The sequence below is a fragment of the Aythya marila genome (genome assembly GCF_965140915.1).
Source record: "Aythya marila genome assembly, chromosome: 7".
NCBI classification, from domain to species: Eukaryota; Metazoa; Chordata; class Aves; order Anseriformes; family Anatidae; genus Aythya; species Aythya marila.
This window is the reverse complement of record NC_139048.1, coordinates 11,975,610-11,997,262: the sequence shown is the minus strand read 5'-3', so window position 1 is coordinate 11,997,262 and position 21,653 is coordinate 11,975,610. Positions and strand designations below refer to the sequence as shown.

The 21,653-nt window shown below is 40.6% G+C and overlaps 1 protein-coding gene across 1 annotated transcript in view; it reads left to right on the top strand.

Moving 5' to 3' along the window:
- SORCS3 (sortilin related VPS10 domain containing receptor 3) overlaps positions 1–21,653 on the top strand; it is a gene marked incomplete at its 5' end in the record, with an annotated part of 274,223 nt that overhangs the window by 227,992 nt on the left and 24,578 nt on the right. Inside the window, 4 exons of the mRNA XM_082764642.1 lie at positions 11,504–11,621; positions 13,131–13,264; positions 17,477–17,590; positions 19,083–19,254. Coding sequence (XP_082620768.1) covers positions 11,504–11,621; positions 13,131–13,264; positions 17,477–17,590; positions 19,083–19,254 — 538 coding nt within the window. The remainder of the gene's footprint in view (positions 1–11,503; positions 11,622–13,130; positions 13,265–17,476; positions 17,591–19,082; positions 19,255–21,653) is intronic.

Genomic DNA, 21,653 nt, shown 5'->3' with positions numbered 1-21,653 from the left:
CTGCCACCCCTGCTAACAATCTTGGCAAATGAGAGAAGAGGTGAGTGGCTGGCAGAAACACCAAGACATCATTCTTTCTAGCCAGAATTGAGGTTCTTCTCTAATATGCGTAAAGGAAAAAACACAGACACGGTGTTGCTCAATTTCTGTGGCCCAGCAGAGGAGTTCAGACTCCTATGCCATCAGTCAGATCTCTTGTAGCTCCATTCTGCTTGAGAAAAAGGGAAAGAAACTGAAAAAAATCAGACTTTCTTCTGTAACTTTTGCTGTTGCTACTGAGCTGGGCAGAGGATTTGATTAAGAGGAAATCTGGAGGGAAGATTTCATCAGAGATCTGTAGAAAGCTAAATCCAACTTGCTGCTTCCAGTAGGAAGGGATTCCAGAAAGTATTAGATGTGGGGGCAGTTGTGATGAAGGATGCTGAGCTCTATCCATATTTATCTTCCCTGCTTTTGGGAAACAGGGCTTGAAAGCTGACTATCCAACTTGTGCTTACCAGGGTCTATCAGAACAGTGTCTTTTTTGAGAGATAGGAGGGAAGATTTCAAAACTTGGTTTATACAAGTTGCCTAGGCACTCTGAGATACCTAGAGAAGACAGAGAGGTTTAAATAGTTGTCTGCATTCTGGTCTTATCTTGCCTTTTTTTGTTTTTCATTCTCTCTTTTTTTTTTTTTCTTTTCTTTTTATGAATATTGCAATAACTGTTTGTGGTGCAGCTGATTTTATTATTGGCTGTGAATTTTATTGCAAGACTCTGATGTGTCCTTGTGAGTTCATTGCACTATCCTCGCTCACGCAGCTGTGCAAACTTCAGTGTGAAAACCTATATATGGACTCTTCAGAATAGGATCCATGAAATTAAAATGGCTCTGTGAAAATAATGACTGCACACAGAAAGAAAAGTAAAATTTAGAACTTGATCTGACAAGAAAAATTACAAATATGCTTATTAAGTTAGGAAACAAAAATGATTGAGAGGATATTGGCATTTGCTATAGTGAGCTGCACTCCTGGATCATCTAATCTAATTTCAAAACCATCTGGAAGTGATGAATAGCTGTGACTTTGCGAGAAAATGATCAATCTGCTAATGCCATCAAGTGACTTTACAATGGACAAGAAAACGTGTGTTATAGGAATTTCCATTTTATCCCAGTAGATGATCAGTTTATACCCTGAAGAAAGACAGTTGATTACCCATATTATTATCTTCGTTTGCAAGACTTAAAAACGTTATTAATGATCACAGATTAATCAGTGTCACTTCCTTCTCCCATCTCCCTCCCTGCCAAAGGAGTACTGTATTCATTAGCCTTTGGACTGCTGCACGAATTCACCTAAGCAGCTCACAGAGGCACAGCATTGATTATGCTGCTGATACTTCCAGTGTGAGCTGAGGTCTTTCTGTGACACCTGAATAGACAAATCAGGTGGTGAGAGCATCTGCTTGGAGTAATCTTTCTCAGACAGCATCATGTGATTTATTGGGCCTTTGGAAAAGGATGGCTGTGACCTGAGATCAGTTCCCAGCAGCCGCACTGTGTACTCAGGAGATTCCTGGCAGAAGCCGTAATGCACAGAGGAGGCACTGGGCTCTGGGCATGTTTTGTCTAGTGCTGGCTTCCTGGGGCAGACATTACTTTCATTGGAGTCAAATACTGTTTCTGGACAGGAGATCAACCATTTTCTAAAGAAATCACCATCTTTAGTTCTACTGTGCAGATAAGGAAATAGAGGCAGAACAAGGGATGTGCTTGTGATCAGTCACTCTGCAGTCCATGGGAGAGCTTGACACTGAACCAGGTTTCCCGAGTTCCAGGTGAGTATCTTACAGACTTCTCCCATTCTTTCCAAAGGAGATTGCTAAAGAAATACAAAGGGGGCTAAACCTTGCCTGTAATGCTCAGACAAGGTGGATGGAAAGGCAGGGAGGAGGACTAGAAAAAGGTCTGCTGTCTGGAGACTCCTCTGGGCTCTCGTTTCAAAGTTAGCATGTAAAAGTCCTGCCAGAAGGAGCAAGAATGAGCAGATCATGATAGATGATTTCTTTTCCCTAAGTAAAAGGACAAGGGTTGCCTGATGACAACGTAATCCAGACATCCTCATCTAGAGGCTAATGTACTTGGTTTCTTGTGCTTTTAAATAAGGACAGATGGATTATAGCTCCTGTGCTGTCCTCCTGCCAGCATCTGGGGTGTGCTCTACCAACCGCTCAGACTAATCCTGGGTTTGCACAGCCAGGGGTGGGGTGCTGTGCACGTGCTCGTTCCTCAGACTCCTTCACTTTTGTGTTAGGGAAAGCCATGGCATATTCTGATGCCCTGAATGTATCTTGTGTGGATTGACAGTGTGTGTGGCCTCTGCACCTTTTCTGTTCAGCCTGGCCCTGATCCTGCATGGGGCAGAGTGTGGTATGGCTCTTCAGCTTCTCTGGGAGCTGGGAAGACTCAACCCTGGCTTGACTGCAGAGTTGACTCTAATGGATTTTTCCCCTGTTTGGCTGCAGTGAGTGGTAGAAAGCAGCTTTCCAGAGCAGCACTACTGTATTTAGAAACATTTTCACATTGTTCAGGTGGTGCTACAAGCCTCTGCTCCCAAGGAGAGCCTGACCTCATATGCTCACTGTACATGATTTCCCTGTTTAGTGATCCCTTTGACCCAAACCTGTGAAATTTCCCCCACTAAAACTGATCAGCCACCTTCTTACACCATCACCCAGCTATGTGCAGCTCCAAATCTTTGTGTTCTGCTCCCTAATAACCTATCTCAGGCAAAGTTTGTCACCCTGAATCACCACAGACTGTGCCTCTTGCATGAGTTTGGGTCTTGCATATTCTGAGCAATGTTGCCCACATTTGTGTTGGGCATCTCTGGATGAAAATCTACTGTTTCATAGGATGACTGATTGAAATGACTGGACATGCTCTGTTATCAGCTTCTTCCAAAGGGGCAACACCTGTCTCTGTTGGGACCACAGACCTGTTAGGAAATGCTGATACATTGCTGATGTCTTTTCTAGAAGACTGAAGCAGCATCTTCAGGTTTCAAAGCTGTCAGAAACTGGTTGCCTTTCATAAGTACTTCGAAGAAGAGAGAGAACACTACACGAAAAAACAGCATTAAAAATTAACGTGCTTTCCTACTGCCCTTCCCAGGTGTCTTACACTCCCTTTCATGTTGCTGGGATTTCTTTTGAAGCAATTGTCATGTAAAGTGGTTTGGGAACACTGGCAATAATTTTTTTAGAGACCAGATTTCAAAAGATTTGTTTTGGCATTCAGTAAGCTCTTATTTTGATAGCACTTTGTATTAGAAAATAAAAATAAAAAAAAAAAACCCTCTCCCCAACCATTGCCTTGTGCAGTTAATGGAGAAATCAAGCCCAAGCAGTAGGCCTGCTTCATAATTATATGTTCTGCAGATTACTTGCTAATTGCACTTGGCATTGCTTCCTAACTATGTTGTACCATGTCATTTGTAGTGGTTTTCCTCTTGTGCTTTGAAGGAAGTGCCATTGGGCTGATGAATAATCCCAGGACTGTTTTCCAAAGCTGAGAGAAAAAGGTCTACCATGATTGCACTGCAGGATTTTTATTGCAGGATTTTTTTTTTCCTATGTATTCAGAGAAGCTCTTCCCCTGTGCGATCTCCCTTCTCCCTCCTTACTGGGAACCAGGCAGTGGTGCAGCTTTCCATGAGCAGTTCAACATGGATTGCTTGTCAGTGAATCTGGCCAACATTTTGATTTTCTACTCTGTGGAAAATCTCCATGTCATGATATTCAGTTTCAGCTGGACGTGGAAATAAACTATTACCTTCAAATTTCATCCGTGTGAGCAATTCTGTGAAAACTTGGTTTGACCTGTTACCTTGGGAAACTGAGTAGAGACCAAAATTTTCTTAAATTTGTTTCCAAATTTCTCATCATGGGAGCTGCTGTCTGCTTTTAATATATTCTTGGTGTTTTAAGTGCTGATATTTTCCCCCCTCTGATTAGCATCAGTAAAACAGAGGCTTATATCTGAGATGATCCACAGGAGTTGCACTAATTTGCATCAGCTGGAAATCTAGATACAGATTTTATTGGGAAGAAGAACATTCTCTTATTTATAGAAAGTTTGCTACTTTTCTTGTTCTTTACACATTCACAGGCAGAATTACAGCAGCCCTGAATCATCACCCAGCTGCCCTACGGCTGCTGTTTCTAGTTAACAGGTCAGCCAAAAGCAACTGAATTAAATGCTCCAAAGTGGCTCTTAAAGACTATTTATTGTTTAGGAAAAAAATTAGGAAGTGTGTTTTGTTGGCAATTGTCTGCCTTTCCAGTGTCATATTTCATCTTTTATGTTTCCTTCATTTCCAGTCTCTTGCTCCCTGCATCATCTTGCCCGTCATGAGACAGTATAACTCTGGCTCCTCTTCCACTCTCCCTAATTGCTGATCTGTGTGTCTCTCAGTTAGATTCTGCTTCCTTGTCTCAGTCCCTTTCCATCCAATTTCCATGTAACTAGTGACCTCCTTTAACGCTAATTCCATCTAAACCTTAATAAAAAACAATCAGGAGGTTACACAGCCCATTTGGTTTTCTCTAAAGTCGTGATTGATGTTTAATTTATGGAGAAATGGCTCATCTCTTACTCCCCATTCATAAAACCAAACCCCACCAGCACAATTTGCAGTTGTTCTGTTGCTGCTTGTGTGTTTTCAGCCCTAACAGCTCAGCCTGCACACAGGAGTTAGTCTTGCTTTACTGCTATTTTCGTACAGATGGCTTCAGATCCAGATTTCATAATGGGCTTTTTTTTTTTTTTTTTTTTTTGTGGGTATGTGAAATTCTCAGCATTTTCTTTTATTGCCTCAAAACCTGTAACTGTCAACAAGTGATGGAGGTACCTTAATGTACCACGTCCTTCTGTAAGTGTGTGCACTGAGCCAGGCTCTCTAGCATGGGCTCACCGCTGTCCCACATAACAGGAACAGTGTAGCCTGACTAATGGGGACAAAAATCCAAACCAAGCAGTCACGACTGCTGAGATCTGTGTTTCCCCTGGTTTTGGTGAGAGAACTTCATTCCCTGAAGGGAACAGGAAAAAAACATGTTTCCATACCAAGAGGTTGTTCTTCCAGCTTGTATTTCCCAGCACTTTATGGGTTCTTCCATTAAATTACTGCTCCTGTCGTTACCTGTTAAAGGCACAGATGTAAATAAAGAAGAATTTTAACTGGAAGCAGAGGGCAACCTGGCTTTGCTTTCTCTCTCTCTTCGTTTCTGTGACAAAAACACGGTTTCTGGTCACCTGAAATATTACTCTTCTGGGTGATTTTACTAGTTTCTTTTGCTTGGTAGGACTCTTCCTTTGCATGTGTTTTTCTTTCACAGTAATAATTAAAAAAAAAAAAAAAAAAAAAAGCAACAAGATTGCTTTCAGGTTTTCCTAAGATAAGCAGTCTATTTGTGATGACACTGCAATTATATTTTCCTTCAGTATTATTAACTAAAGAACTAAAGCGTATATTTGGCTTGCTCTCCATTTGGTTTTCTGTTGTCTGTCTCCTTGTATAGTTAATCTATAAAGATGCTATCTATTAAGTGTATTTTTTTGCTTTCATTTCATTTTTAGATGTTCAGACATCAACTGCCTATTCTGTAGGGCCTAACCCTATTAAAGGGGTCCTTAATAGGAGACTTAGATAGGTCCTTAATAGGGGACTTAGAGGTCCCCAGGGTACTTTGTGAGAAACAAAATGAGCTAACTTTTAATCCTTCTCACCTTGTTGATGTCCAGTGGAGGAAAAATGCTTCAGAAAGGAGTATATATTTGATGTTTTTTTTTTTTTTTTTTTTTTTTTGTAGTGAAGAAGACCTTCCTGTGAAGGAAGCATTTGCTTCCTTCCTTTGCATCTTCAGTCATCTCACTGTTGGGCACAGCTGAGAACAGAAGGCATTACCAGTCTTGACAGTTTTCTCCTATTACAAGCATGAAGTCCTTCCTCTATATCTAGATCAGCTGAATACAGACAGCTTTAATGCATGTTTGCTTCATATCATGTCCTGACAGTTTACTATGGAAATGATAGAAAGCAACTTGATTTAGCCATGAGAAAATGTTTCTATTTCCATGCTTGGGCAGCTTGTCTGAAACTTCCAACAGGGATGGATCCAGATGGGTACAGCTGATGCTTTTCCTGTGAGCAAGGCAGGAACTATGCTTGAAGATAAGTTTCTCATACCTAGGAAAGGACAAGGATTGACTCTATGGCCTAGAGGTGGATGTGTTGTTGTCTTGTCACCCTCAAATCATCCAAGGTTTCCCGTAGGCCTGTCAGGAATGGGCAGCATTGAATGGCATAAAAAGCACAGCTATCAAGCTATCACCAGTGCAGGGAATGATAAAGCAAAAACAATGCAATCCATCAAGAGCATACAGTGTAAGTGTAAAAAGCCTTTTAAATAGTTTCAGTACAAGGTTATCCGGTCAGTATATACCACATTTGTAAGTTATTGTGTATTTAAAAAATTAATGAAAGATATAATTATAGCAGTGTTACCAATGACCTTTTCCAAAATGACTCCATCATGAATCTGTAAGCATTTCAGAATTGTTTTCTGGGTTCCTAGTAATTTTGCTGCAAATTAATGACATCAAGCCCTGGCAATAAAAGCCTTGCCTTTTTTTTTTTTTTTTTTTTTTTTTCCTCAAAAGAAGAGATTGGGAAGCATTTTTTCGTTTCCTAGCAATGGTTTCACTGTGAGTGGTGCATAAAGCCAGTTGAGAAGGTGCTGCCCTATTAGCTAAGATTTTATGTAGTGTTTTAAATGCCCACTCTGAGGGACAGAACAAAATCTATCCTGTCTAAAGCCAGTAAATTGCCATTCCATGGCTTAGTTTGGAGAACTAAATTGAGCTTATTCAAAAACCAAAACAAAATTAAAAAAAATACCTGACTCTCTAAATGCCATATGGGCTCATGTATTTATTGCTTCTCAAGGACTTCCAGATCAGACTGCTACGAGTGGAAAAATGAGAACATTCTCTTCATTTTGACTTCCCAGAGCAGGACCTTCAACAACCAGCTCCCTTCTTTTGTCTTCTACCCTTGTAATGAGCAATTAAGAGCTTTCAGTTAGACCATGGTAGGCAAGGTTATTGAGGCAAAATTCATAGTACAATGTGTCCCCTTTTCCTCTGTATCATCTTGATAGTTTAGCTATATTTAGGAAAAAAAAAAGTCACTAATTTAGTGAACAAACTAAGTAAATAGGAAACAAAGATACATAGGAATCAGATAAAATAAATAAATAAGTATCTTCAAAGCTACGTGAAGCCTTGCCAGTTGGGACAGAAAAATAAATTCCTGCCAACTCTTTTTCATTCTATCTCCTGGGGTCTTGTTTTGTTTCTAAGAGAGGCTCAAAACTGAGAAAAACCATGTCAGACTGTTGAGGTAATGAGTACACAAGATTTTTCTGTCCTCAGCCAACAAGACGTGGTTATCTCCTGTATGCTGTCTTCTATCTTGCCATTTACAGCCCTTCCACAGATCAGCTGTGCAGGATACAGAAATCCAGATGTACATACCAAAAGCAGTTAATGCTAAGCATTTCTTGACAGATGAACGTGAGCAATATAAATGTTTGAACTCTCTGCCTAGCTTTCTTGGTTGGGCCTGGCAGCCCCAGAACAGAGATGGTAGAGGGGGACGTGTGGCTGCACCTTGGTCGCCGTAGAAAAATATCCAGTGAGGTAGCTCACAAAACTGATGAAAGAAGAGTTCAACTGCAACACCTGATTTTGCACATCAAAGTTTGTTCATGTGATGATTTGTTTAGCTTAGTTCTAATTCAAAAAAAAAAAAAGAAAAAAAGAAAAAAGATGAGGGTTCTCATCACTTCCCAGGATAAGCTGTTTGAGAGTTTGGAGCTGTTTGTAGACCAGAGCACTGCACTCCTCTCCATTTCTTTCATTTGCTTACTCTCATAGAAGTTTCAAATCCACTACAGAGTCATCTTAAAATGTAATGTAACCTTCGTCGTGTTGGCTGATCTCTCCATCTGAACAGTACCATCGGCAGCTGGGCTGCGTTCATTATTAGTGAGCAGTGCTGACAAGGTGCAGTTGCTTGCTAGCTGCTGCGTATACGTAGCTCTTGTCTCTGAAGGCTGCACTGCAATGCTTGATCAGGCTCAAGAAGCTTTTTATTAGCGTGTGTGTGTGTGTGTGGGGGGGAGTTGCCATTTTAGGAATGAGGTGACCCAGAACCATCTCTGCAGCACAGAGCAAAACATTCCTCTCTGTTCACACTCCTCTAATTACATTTAGTGTAGTATTGTTTCATCTAAATTATAGCAATTATATACAAAGATCTTCTTTGAAATCATTTAATTAAAGAGTAGCTAATGCTCTGTGCTTTTGGAATGTTAATATATTGCCTTCCACTTAGGAAACCTCATTTTTTCCATTAATTATCATAGAAGAATTTCAATGGCAGAGGATTTTTAGCTTGTTCTAATAGATTTAAAAAGCAAGTGATTTTGGTAGTTTGATTTTTGTAGCACAAAGAAGCTTTTTACTCTCTTTCTGGACAATAAGCTAAGGTTCAGTCTGAGGAATAACATTTTCCTTGAGATGCTGATGAAGTGTTGGGTTTCTCAAGCCCTGTTATCTTCTGGGTTCAGGCAAGTGTCTGTGTTTGATTATGTTCTCCCCTCCTCTTGCTAGATTTTCTGTGTAATACACAGGCAGGTCAAATCCTGAACAGGTATAAATCTGCTGGACTAAATGATTTCTGCCTGCTGAGTTGCTGCCTTGCAGGAATGACATTTCAGTCATGCTTCAAATCCAAGACAAAATAGATTCACGGGAGAGCTGCCCAGTAGTGCAATAATGCCGTGACCAGATGAGCATCCTGTAAGACCATGTACTGAAAGCAGTTGTGGCATAAGAGCCAGTGGGATTTAGCCAGTGCCAAGGCAGAATTGGGATCTAGGCTGGAGTTAGAACTCCTTCTTCTGGAACATGGTTTCTGGGACCTCCTGCATCCCCCCTCTGTTTCCCATTCTTTCCTTCTCACAAGTGCTCTGGCACCCAGTATTTCTGTGGTTTCTTTGCTTTGATTTTGGTTCACAATGTGCCTTTTGTGTTGAGGACAGTTTTGTGTTGAGGACGGGTTTTGCAGTTTCTTCTGTAGCCTCTTCTGGTTGTGGTGTTTCTTCTTATCACTGGTACCCTACAGCTTGGGCTACACTAAGAAATGTTCTCCAGACCAGAGCCAGGAACAATCTACCTAATAAATCCATTCCTATACATAAGTCCTTCCCCACCTACCTATTTCTAAACTGTGTACACATCTGTCACTGCTTTTTCTTGTTTTGTGTCCTTCCCCTTGTCAGCTCCTTAGAGCTTGCCTCTGTGAGACAGAATTTAAATGTAGAAAGATGTCCACAGCAAGCCCACAACCCCACTTTCTCTCCCTGATACCTATGAGCTGAGACAATTTTCATGAAAAACAGCCCAAGGCAGATCAATTTTGGCGCAGGCTATAGTCTATGAGAGAAGTAGTTTGAGCAGTGAGGGGAGAGCAAAGCCAGCAACACTGAGTGATTACCGTGTAAATTAAGGTGAACTGGAGTAACGCTGGGGCACAGTAGGATCTGGATTGCAGTCAGAAAACTCAGTAGAATTTCTCTATTTTATTTCATTTTCATAGGGATATTTGCAAATCATCTCTCTCCCATCTCTTTTAGTCTGGAATAATTTAAAACAAAAACTTTAATCTCATAAGTGCCTTGGTTGAAATGTAAGTTACTGAAAGATTTGGTGTAATGAAAAAAAACCACACTCTTTCTCTGCTCTGTAAATTTTACAGTAATGGTGATACAGTCATATGACTGTCAGAAAAGATTTGGGTTTCAGTACGTAGAGAATTTAGAAATCTGGAACTTGTATTTTGAATGAGTTTTTAGGTTCTTTTATAGATTCATTTAAGGTGACAAAGAATTGTTGTTACAGTGACAAATCAACTTGATTGTTGTGTTCTGTTGCTTTTGTTGTTTATGTGGACCAAGATGTTTCCCCTGCTGATGAGAAGTTGTAGTGTTGTACATGGCTTTTAAAGTCTGGTCACCCATGTCCCTGCCCTGATCTCCTATTACACACCTCTTTGGAAATCCAGCTGCAGTTGATTGAAAAACTTCTCCGCTGAGAAAATCATGGCTGGCCACAGGAATAGGGGGCTATTACTTGGTCAAAAAATGAGCACCCTGTAACACACATGCAATGTTTCTGCATGGATGGAATCTTTTGCTTAGGTACCTGGTGTTATATCTCAATTAAATCATGCATTTGCTATTTTATTTATTTATTTATTTATTTGGTCCATGGCATGAACTTCCTACGTGTAGCTTTCCTTAGTATTTGTGGTGATCTGTACCACCAGTGATTTTTGTTGCTGTGGTCCTTCTCTTCCAGACGCTTAAGAATATAGCTTTTCCTACAGTTGAAGGAGGGCTGTATAGTTGGGAACGCAATTAGAGAGACCTGTGTTCAACAAAAAAACTCTGCTGCTGGTGGTGCTGCAGGTCCGAGCTTGGGCAGAAGCCTCTGGTGCTATTTAATTTTTATATGATCTCTTTCATGATCCCATTTGTAACAGATCTGTGCCTCGGTTGTAAATTACAGTCTGAGTCTTTCCCCCACTGTTTCTGAGGGCTTACTCTTCAGCTCCAATTGCTCCTGCATACAGCTTTACTCAGTATGAGCCTTGTGTTCTTCTGGAGTTGCATGGCAAAATGTGCCATTTTCACCCTGAACATAATCTTAGTACTTAGCTAGGTGAACCATGGACTGTGATCAGTGACTGATGATGATGTGTGAGCTGCTCAAAATAATTAAGAAAAACCTCTACTGATAACCTTACAGTGGTGACAGTATAATTTCATTCTTACTGGCTGCAGCCAGCTTTTACCAGTTAGAAGGGAGGCTGTCACCTTTGCAAGTTGCTTGCCTATGATCCATATCCCAAATATGTTATTTCATGTGCTTCTCTTACAATTCATAAGTAGTAAATTTGTGCAACCAGGAAGTTCAGTAGTACAGAAATTGAGTAAGCTAATAAAAGCTTCATTTTGAGACACCCTAAACATATATTCATCGGAGTAGCTCCCTTGGTGTTAGACACATTACTTTCTAGAGTGGTTTTTTATTGTTCTGAGTGATACCTAGATATTTCTGTGACACCCATGACCAATTGTGCTAAGTACTGAAGACTTGGAAGACCTTCTGACACAAGCTGCACAGGGATCAGGAAAGGGCTAAATAATTCTAGCATGTAACAGGATCAGGAAAGTGTTATACATGACTGAATAACGTTTTCTGACATTAAGCTGCATGGCAGTGTGTTGGTTTCTGCAGCTGAGATTCATGAGAAATTATTTGCTTAATGGAAGCATATCCCTGCCTGACTCTGGTTCATTCTTCTTCCCTTTCTTTTCTGTGCACAGAGTTTTTGGACACTTCAGTCTCCGTTCTGAATGGCAGCTGGTCAAAGTGGACTACAAGTCTATCTTCAGCCGGAGGTGTAACAAAGATGACTACCAAACCTGGCATTTGCACAATCAGGTACTTGGACTGTGCAGGGAGGGGATGAGGGGGGTTCCTTTTCAGATATTCTGTAATGCCAGGTGAGAATATACTTGTTATTTTTGCATTCATCAAGACACTGTTCTAACCTGTTGATGCTTTATTTCCCCTGAAGCATATGCATGAATAAATATGGGGCCAGTCTTCTCCAGGCAAGTTAGGGAGATTGTTAACTTCTCTTTGTGTGAAAATATTCCATTTTAGCAGCTGGATCTTTTCGCCCTCAGTGCTCAGGGCAATGTAAAACCTCACCTTGTGATTGAATTGTAGGAGGCATTGAACTCTTTGTAGCTCTGTCAGTGACTCAGGAAAATAATTTTATTTCACTTTGCCTCTATTTTCCCTACTCAAAAATGAAAATAAAAACATTTATTCATCCTTCAGGTACTGCAGGTGTCTGTAAAACTCTAGGGAGTCCTTGAATAGAAGACACCAGAGAAGACCAAATTATTTCATTTTATTCAAGGATACACGCTTTCTTTTTCATACATTCTGGCTTATTTTCACAGTGGATATATTTAGGTCCTGAAGCCACTAGAGCTGAGGGAGCTCAGCACTCTCTGAAGATTACTTATGGGTTACTGGCCACCAGTATGATGTCCCACTCCCTGCAGGGGAACTGAACTGTAGCCAGCACTATCGGCACTATGATTTTCCTGAATAAATCCATGAATTAGAAATGAGCATTAATTAGGCAAGGATGTATCAGCTGACTAAAATCATAGAAGAGAATAAATGAAAGTAATTTAAATGAAAGAAAAGGGAGGACATGTGTGTAACCAGGCAGCCATCTTGGGAATTGCTATTAACGGGAAAGAAGTATTTCAATTAGGCCTTGTCTTCTTTTCTTACTTTTAAGCAGACAAATTATTTCTGGCTCAGAGAAAATTCTGTTTATAACAACTCACCAAAATGTCAAACATTTATTTTATATTATCTATTCCTAGTAACACTCTTGAAAACCTTTGTGTGCAGAAAAAACCAGACATAACATGCCAGCAAAATTATTTGAGGTCCATAACAAAGCCAGGTCTATCAGGGAAAGGAAAGTGGAATTTGTGCCAACCCCGGGTTTTAGACTTGGGCAGTTCTTCCTGCAGTCAATGTTGTCTGACATAGAAGAAGCCTAGGGGTATGTCCCCATTGCCTTTTCAGGGTAATTCATAGGACTAGAGACACTGACAGATGCTTTCTGAAATGTGATGTAACCAGGTGCTGGCAATGACTTGGGTACCCAGCCATTCTGGGCACATTGTGACTAGCATCCCAACTCAGTGCTGAACACAGTGCACTCATGAGTCCAACCCAGATGTCTTTGAGTCTGCAAAGCCACAGAAAGGGACTAGACTCTTAGCTCCCAACTTTCCGTGTGGTAATTGTATGCTTTCATTGTCTTTTGTATATTTTGACAAAATGCATGGTTTAGGGCCTGGATGCCACTACAGCTCTCTGATTTTCTTTCTCATCTTTCTTCTTTATCTGCCAAAGGGGGAACCTTGTGTCATGGGGGAGAGGAAGATCTATAAAAAACGCAAGCCTGGAGCCCAGTGTTCCCTAGGTCGGGACTATTCCCGAACTGTGGTATCTGAACCGTGTGTCTGTGGTCAAGGAGACTTTGAGTGGTGAGTATGCAATTCTGGTAAATTTTGCAGGGCTTCTTCTTGTAGCATTGGCAGTGGTTGAGCCACTGTCTTGGACAAAAAAATGTGTGAGGAAACTTGGTCTTATGCAGCTTCATGGTTGTGAGTGTACCATATAGCACAACTGTGATCCTCATACCTGTAATGTGAGGGAGGTGTCCCTGTCATTTGCAGGGGAGTCTTGAAATCCAAGTCTGGAATTCAAAAGTGAAAAAAAATGCAAATATTGATTGACATTTTGATGTCCATCATTTTTGAAGAGTGACAGCTTGGACTTTTCTCTTTGGTCCAAAGCATGTCCTTTACAGGAGAAAAAGGGAATTTCTCTGTCCTCACTTCAAAGGTCACTGAACACCTAGGGAGCATGCTAACAAAACATATACTTTTTAGGTTATTACTCCTTTGAATTCCAAGGAACCATTTGCTGCTTTTTCTCGGTGTTTTACTGAGAAATCTCTGAAAATGATTCTTTAACATGTCTGTGCAGCCTGCCCTTGTCAGATGTAGCCGCTTGCTTTGCATAAATATTGATGTTTCCAACTTTATTGGCCATCATTTCTAAACTGGTTTAAGGTCATTTTGAAAGCAGCTTAAAAATAAAAATGGAGAAAGAATGAACCACTGTTTGATATTTCTTGTACACTCAGGGGCAGGACTTAGGGGAATGCATAACAGCTCAGGATCTCTGAAAAAGGAGTTCATATGGGGAACCTCTGATAGACAATACTTCAGAGATTTAAGACTGTCAGTAGCTGTGATGTTTGAGCCTGAATGATCAGAATGACGTTTAAATGAGGTTGAAAATACCCGGGGAAAAGATCAGCTGAGAAAACTGATTTTCGTTTTTATAGGAGGTTATCAGGATCAGTGACTGATGCAGTATCAGTGTGATTCATGAAAACTTCACTTACCTTTGAATCTTGCATTAAGAGTGTGAAGCATGAGACTTGCACACTTATTTGGATCCAGACTAGCCAAGACTCATGGGTCGTTTCAGATCATGGACACACTGATACACTGCAAAAATGAATAAAAATATAGACCAAGGTGTTTTCTTGAATATTGCAGTACTTTGGCTCTACAGGATGTTCAGGGATACAGAGCAGAGATTTTCATCTTATCTGGATGGATGCTTAATTTGTTCCTAATGCCAAAATTACATCTGGGATTCCTGAGCTTGACTCAGGAGATCTTTCCCCGTTGTTCTCATCATGGGAACTTGCAGGATGAACAAGGTATTTTGCCCTGCAATGTCTGCCCTTGGCATTCGCATATGCCTCTGAGCTGCACCAAGAACTGATCTCCAGAGATGCTTGTCTTTGCTCTTTTTTTTTTTATTATTATTTTTTATTATTTTTCTCCAGCTTTGTGCCTCACCAGCTTTATAATTTCACAGTGAAGCTTGTCTTTTCTAAGCTGTAAGTGGAAAACTGCGGTAGCTAAATTGGCCTTAAGTGCTGTTCTGCCTTGAAAAGGGTTTGCATCAGAATGCACCTTTTCATTTAATTGACCTGCTCCTTGCATACGTACAGTATCATTTTTGCTTAAGTTTCCCAGTAACATGAGAGAATATTGCTGTTAACCTTGTCAGTCCTGCAGAGGAAATGCAGTTAGAGGACAGCAAGCTGGCTTTTGTTTCAGATTCTGCACTGCCAATGGAATCGTTAACTGGCTTCCAATTGTAAAATTGTTACAGCTGGTAATGGAAAATCAGAAGAACCAGCTTCAATTTAAGGGTGAGATTTGATGCTAGTCTGCAGGGCTAATTGGAAGAAGGTAGTTTGAAAAAAAAAAAAAAAAAAAAAAAAAAAGGAGTAGTGCTGTAAATGGGGTGCTAAGCTTGAGTTATCCTAAAGGTGATTTTCAAAGAAGAAGAAAGGTGAACTCATGGGCTCTGACTTCTAAAGGACGAGGCAGTTCTTTAGACCATGTCAAGACACACATTTTTCTAGGATATGATTCATCTGCCACCTTTTGGATGTCCACATGAGAATGGGAGATGCTGAAAAACACATTTTTGCTAACTAGGAGAAGGATCTATACAGGGAGTGTATGGAGATAAGTCCCCAGTGTATGTATCTGTAGTTGGAGAGACAGCTCCTACTCTTTCAGTTGGTGCTTTTGAAAAGGAAAGATGTCCACTCAGGCTTTTCTGGCAGTATTTTGGCCTGCCTCTTGTGTGTGAAGTGAGCATGTCCCATGGAGATTCAGAGAAAGGAGGAAGATTGGCAACTGGGGTTGTGTGTGTGCACTGAACTGCAGGACCCAAAACATTGTCTCTACACCTCTCCAGTAAGTAGGTTTGGAGATTTTTTTCTGGTCACAGAGCATCCCACCCCACTACGTTTGATTTCATTTGTCCGCTGAGAGCTGTGCAGACAGAACAAATGTCTGTGGGAGCCCTACAGCGCAAGCTGTGACAGCTGTGCTCCCTCTCATTTGGTCACAGAGCCCTTGTTGCAGTGATATCAGTTTCCTGCTGTTAGATATAAGGCTGATATGAATTTCAGGGGCATAAAACATAATCCAGGACCCCAATTCGACAGCCACTCGCAAGTTAAGATTGAGGTGATTCTGGAAACCCTCAGTCATTTTAAATAGAAAACCTTGGTCTTTTTTTTTTTTTTTTTTTTTTTTTTTTTGACAGAGAATGGCAGAAGGAACTCAGGAGTGTTATTAAAATGCTCACTGATCTTTATTTTTTTTTCCCCTTGATTCTTTATTTACTCTGTCAAGATAGTTTTTCTGAGAAAGACAGCACAGCAGCTGGACTTGATTATTTCCTTAACTTATGCAAACCCTGGGGCTTATGAGAAGGAAGGTGGGCAGCATGTGAGGTTTTAATATACATTTACCAGAAGTTAATGAACAAGCACAGAACCTTGAGGGCATACAGCAATGTTGTCTTTAATTTTATTAAATATTTATGCAGCTCTTTTCTTCTTTAGGGCAAAGTACAGCTCCTCCTGAATATTTTTAATTACCAAGTCACTGCCAGGCATTTTTGACTGTGCAGGTCGGACCCACTGAGAATGATTAAATTGAATGTTGAGGGAAAGAGCATTAGGGAATCTCTGAACCTTTTAAAGTAGCTTGCAGATTTTTTGCCCTCCAAAAAAGTAGCTGGGGTCACTGGGGACATAGCACAATTTTGTCTTACCAAAGGTCTTCCTGGAGACTTTCTTGCCGGCAATTCAGACACTGAATAGGTAAAAAGATAAAGCTTGGAGTATCCTAAAGGGCAGAGAGCGTTTTCAAGGCAGTGGCTTCTGCAGTATCTCTGTTTACACAAAGGTTTAATTTGTTGGCATTTTTTAACGTGCTTTGGGCAACAATCCAGATTGCCTTTTTATTTGCCCCTTGAATCCAGCCTGCCAATAAGGGATATACATACAAACCTGAGCGAGAGCCTATTAAAACTTTTGGAAAGCTTTGGATTAATCCTATTGCTTCATCATAATATTGGCATGCAAAGGCATCTGTAAAAAAAAATAAAAATAAAAAAAATCTTAGATGCAATTAGGTGTGTTTCCACTCTCTGGTGCTCTAAAGAAGCATTGGTACTCTGGATTACCTTCCCTATTTGACATAATATCATGTAATCCTTAGTTTACCAAATTGGCAGTAATTTTTAATTTAGTGTTGGGAAAAAGAACAAAACAAAACTGTGTTTTTCTTTCAGGCCAATCATAGCTTGGTCAAAGAGAAGGGAGGCCATTAACATACGTGTCTGTACACACACACAGGCTAGTTGTTCAGGAAGCATTCCTACTGTTTTACATTCCTAAGTGCTTCCTTGTGGAAAAAGTGTCATTAGATCTTGGAATTAATCTGGATTATTCTGAAAACAAAGATTGCAAAAAGGAAGCAAAGCAAAAGAATGAAAAGAAATTAACAATACAATTTTCTTTCTGAATTTCTGCACCTGTTTTGTTACCAAATGAAATGCAAGTCCTCCAGTGCTCTCTAAGGCTGGAAATTCTGGTGCTGTCAGGTCTCTCACACCTTCTGTGAACTGTTCATGCACCTCTAACTAATCAAGCACTTTGTCTCTGAATGAGCCTAATCCACAAGGTCATGCCCTCCAGAAGAGAGCCACCAACACGTGCACTCGGGAATAAAAACATCACTGAAAAGTGAGTGAAATCCAATGAATGGGTACAGCAATGCACTCATGACTTATTGTTTCCATAGTGACTATGGCTATGAGAGGCACAGCAACAACCAGTGTGTCCCAGCCTTCTGGTTCAGCCCATCTTCCCTGTCCAAGGATTGCAGTATTGGTCAAAGCTACTTGAACAGCACTGGGTAAGCGAACCTTTCCATCTCTCTGGTTTTGGTAGACAAGAGAACCTGGATGGTCTTTTCCTCTGCATCCCTCCTGGCTCTTCTCCAGTCTTATTCATGAGGTAATGTTTGCAGCAGCAGCTGTATGGAACATTGCCTCATTCCTCAGAGACAGGGAGAAGCATATTAACATAAATGACATGTAGATATTGTATTGCTATCAAGTGATGTATGATCTCTGGAGCCTAGGCTTGGAGCTTCTCTTTGCTGCAAAATTAAAACACGAATCAGGAAGGTGTATCTGAGAAGCAGATGAACATTTAAAAGGGCAAGTTCAAGGTGTTTCCCACTGTTTCTTATTGAATCTTGTTCTATCTTAAAGCTCTTATTTATAGCAGCTTCTGGGGAGGCTCCAACGAGCAATTTTTAGCCTCATGAATTTTCCCCCCTCCTGCCATTTTCACTTTGTATATACAGTGCCTTGAGATTTCACACAAGCTACATGTGCTGGTTTCTCTTGGTTTTACCCAGAACAGATGGCAAGTGTTGGTTTATTATGGTAGTATCATTTTGCAAAAGCTATTCTGTTGTGCGGGGGATTCTCTGAAATGGTGGTTGTACTTGATGATGCAAAACTGCGATGTTCCTTCTCAGGCACTGAAGGCCCTGAAGATTTTTCAGGGCTGTTTCTGAGTCATGGGTCCTGAATGCTCATTTATTATGACAGGGTCATTTATGGCTGGTAGTTGAAGGTGGCTGAAGGAAGTGGGGCTGCTGTGAGTTTGGATTCACTTTGCTTCAGGGATAACATCCCACTTACCACCCCTCAGTTTAAGAGTTGCTATAAACATGAGATGTAATTACAGGAACCCTATAATTCCCTACAGGAACCCAATGTGATTGCTTGTAGCCTTCTTAACGGAGGGGCAAGAATGCAACAGCTGGACTCTGGATCTTCTTAACCAACCCTGTACTTTCGTGTGAAATTACTAGAAAGGGTTAATTCCTCTCAACAACTCCGGGAATAGCCATGTGTCTTGCAAGTTTGCTAATCTCTTCCAAGCAGAGCCAAGAGAAAAACAAAAACACATCATTGAAAAATTTTAAAATTGAACTGGACAAAGCCCTTGCCAGATTCTTCCAAGTGCCTTCTAGCAGAGTGGAGGCAGACACAATGTAATAAAAAGCTGGGATGCAGAGGACAATCCTGCAGGCATAGCGAGTTGGGGGAATTCTTTGCCTTTCAACAGCACAGAGTAATTCACTTCCACAGTGTCTGACTGTTCTCACTGGTGCTGCTGAGAATCTCTGGAGAAGGTTGAATTGTGATTTGTTTGGCTTTCTCCAATTTAAAAAAGTATGAGATTTCTTTGATTCCTTCTTTTAGTGACAGAATCATGCAGGCAGTTAGCCTTTGAGAAAATGCATGCATTAATATGGGGAAATAAAACTAAACAAAGAAAATTTTCCACTCACTGCTTGAGCCCAATCTCCTTTTGTTACTGCTCCCCAGGTACCGAAGGATTGTGTCTAACAACTGCACAGATGGCTTGCGAGAGAAGTATATGGCCAAGGTGGAGAAATGCCCTGGAAAAGCACCTCGAGGACTGCACATCCTCACCGCTGATGGAAAGTTGGTCACAGAGCAAGGGCAGAATGCCACTTTCATCATCCTTATGGACGAGGTGTGTTACCAAGCCCAGCAAGCCTTTCATAGTGTCACAGGATCAGTATTATTTTCCCTTCACCTGTCAGGCTGTTGAGAAGAAAAGAACAGTCAGGCAGGTCACAAAACGATGAACATTCCTGAGACTTGGAAGAATGCAGGAGAGGGCTGTACATGAAATGTAGAAACAAGTCAAGTCAAATGTTTATTTGGCTGGTTTTCCTGTCTATCAGTGAGAATGAAAATGATGCTCAAGAAAGATAGGAGATTTGATTAAAAATTTATTTCTCCACTAGTTTCTTGTTGCTTCTGAGCTGCAGTTTAGGGAGTTTGTGAGGCAGAGATGGAGTCTCTATGTTTAATAATTCTCAGTTTCTGAGTTGCAAACCTTTAGTTCTGTCTTAGGTGAAACATTGTTGGGAAAGATTATGAACACTGGGGAACATTTTTGGTTTTATGGAGAGCAGAGAGGGAAGTTCAAACATTATTGCTTTGCAGTAGAAATTGAGGCTTCTCAACCCACTTCTGTGAGTAGAGGATACAGCCTCTGTCTGATTTGTTTGTGATGCAGTAGGATTCCCTCTGTTAGTCTCAATTACGTCTGCTTGGTGAGCATATATGGTTCTTTAAAGTTTGTGGACCAGCGAACAATTGGATAAGTAGGGCATTTAGTAAGTCTTTGGGCTGGAAGGAGGGTTTTTCAAATGACCTTTTACCTCTTCTGGTCTGGTTTGATTTTTAAAGGTATATGTGTCTGCACTGCAGGAATCCCTGCTCTCTTTGCAGCTGCTACATTCCCCTACTGGGAATTCCTGACTGCCAATGGAAGGTGTACTTGGAGGCTCAAGGTCAGATTGGACACTGATTTTCCCAGCATGGCTCATGGTACATCTGTTCTGTACTTAAGAGTAAACTCACAACCTTACTTCTGCCATCTTCGAGTATCTCAGGAGTGGCAGCCAGGGAGCGAGGTGGTGCTGGAGAACCAACAGTACATTTTGTCATCTACTCTGCCCCATGTACTTTGTTTTGGGATAGTACCTGGGTACAGCTGGTAGCCAGACAGGTCGTGGTCATGAACATAACCCTGCCTCTGACAACAAGCAGCAGTAGATCTCTAGGAAAATCTTATTAGGAACAGAACAAATGTTGTGTTTCTACCCCTCCCAGTCCCAGGTGTAGCTTCCATCAGCTTAGACTTTCAAGAATACAAGCTGTTGAAAGTCTGAGCATACTGCAATAGGGAAGTTTTTGTGTTTTTTTTTTTTTTTTTTTTTTTCTTGTGATACCTTATTATTATTTTTTAAACACACACACTTCTATTAATTTAAAATCTTATGCAGTAACTAGACATTTCATTGGGACCACACTAATCTGACAGGGCTTTTTTACATACTTCCTCAGAGGTTCATGCCTGCTCTGCTTTTATACAAAGGGGATTTCTTGTCTACCTGGCTGATTCTTTTATATTCTGCAGACTTGACATGGTAAGACGATTTGTATAGACACTAGTGAGTGGGAGTTCAGAAAAGAACAGACATAATCTAAAAATTAGGAATCTAGTAGTAATTTATTAAGGAACTCAAGCGGAACTGCTGCATACAAAGAGTGATAAACAGATGGGGAATAAGGCAGCAGTCAAAGTAGCTGCAGAGTGGAGCCTTTACAAGGCTTCAGAGACTGAAGAGGCAGCTGAATAAATATGTGAGGGAGTTGACTATCCTTTGTTAAAAAATAAGGATAGTTAGAGAAACATTTCATTGAAACAGGTTTTTTTTTTTTTTTTCTAAGAAGAGTATTTTCAAGAACGTATATTTTTTGGGTGAACAGCTTACTCCACAGAGAGCCGTATGTTGAGTTGGTTTCTTAAAATAAAAGGTCATTTTCAGAGGAAAAAATCACACTGAGATTTTGGGCAAAAAAGTATTCCAGTCTTTCAGTGTGAACCTGAGACTGATTGAAAGGACAATTAGCAAAACAAATGAGTTGTCATCAAATTACTCCTTAGTAGTTGGAAGAAACCATTCCTGAAGTCTTTATTAGTACATATCTTGCTGTTACACAGATTAATTCCAGCCTCCTTTCACCTTATCTACTCAGTCTGTTTCTTAGTGGTTGGCATCGCACCCATGTCTGCACTTACCTTCTGAGCCACACAACAGTCTGACAAGCCCTCCTATGGTACGTGTGTGGCCTCCATCCCTCCTTTCTGCTCTTCTGGACTAACCCTGATCAGCAACTTTGTGCTTAGCCATCAGTTTCTTTCTACCTCCTAGAAAGACAAACACCCTCGATATACTGGTGTGAGTGACTGACCTTTATGTTGTCCAATGGTAAATGAATATTTTCTTATAGCTAGTGGAAAACTAAATTTCTCAGGATTTACAGTTTCAGCCTTCATAGTATTATTCACAGTGG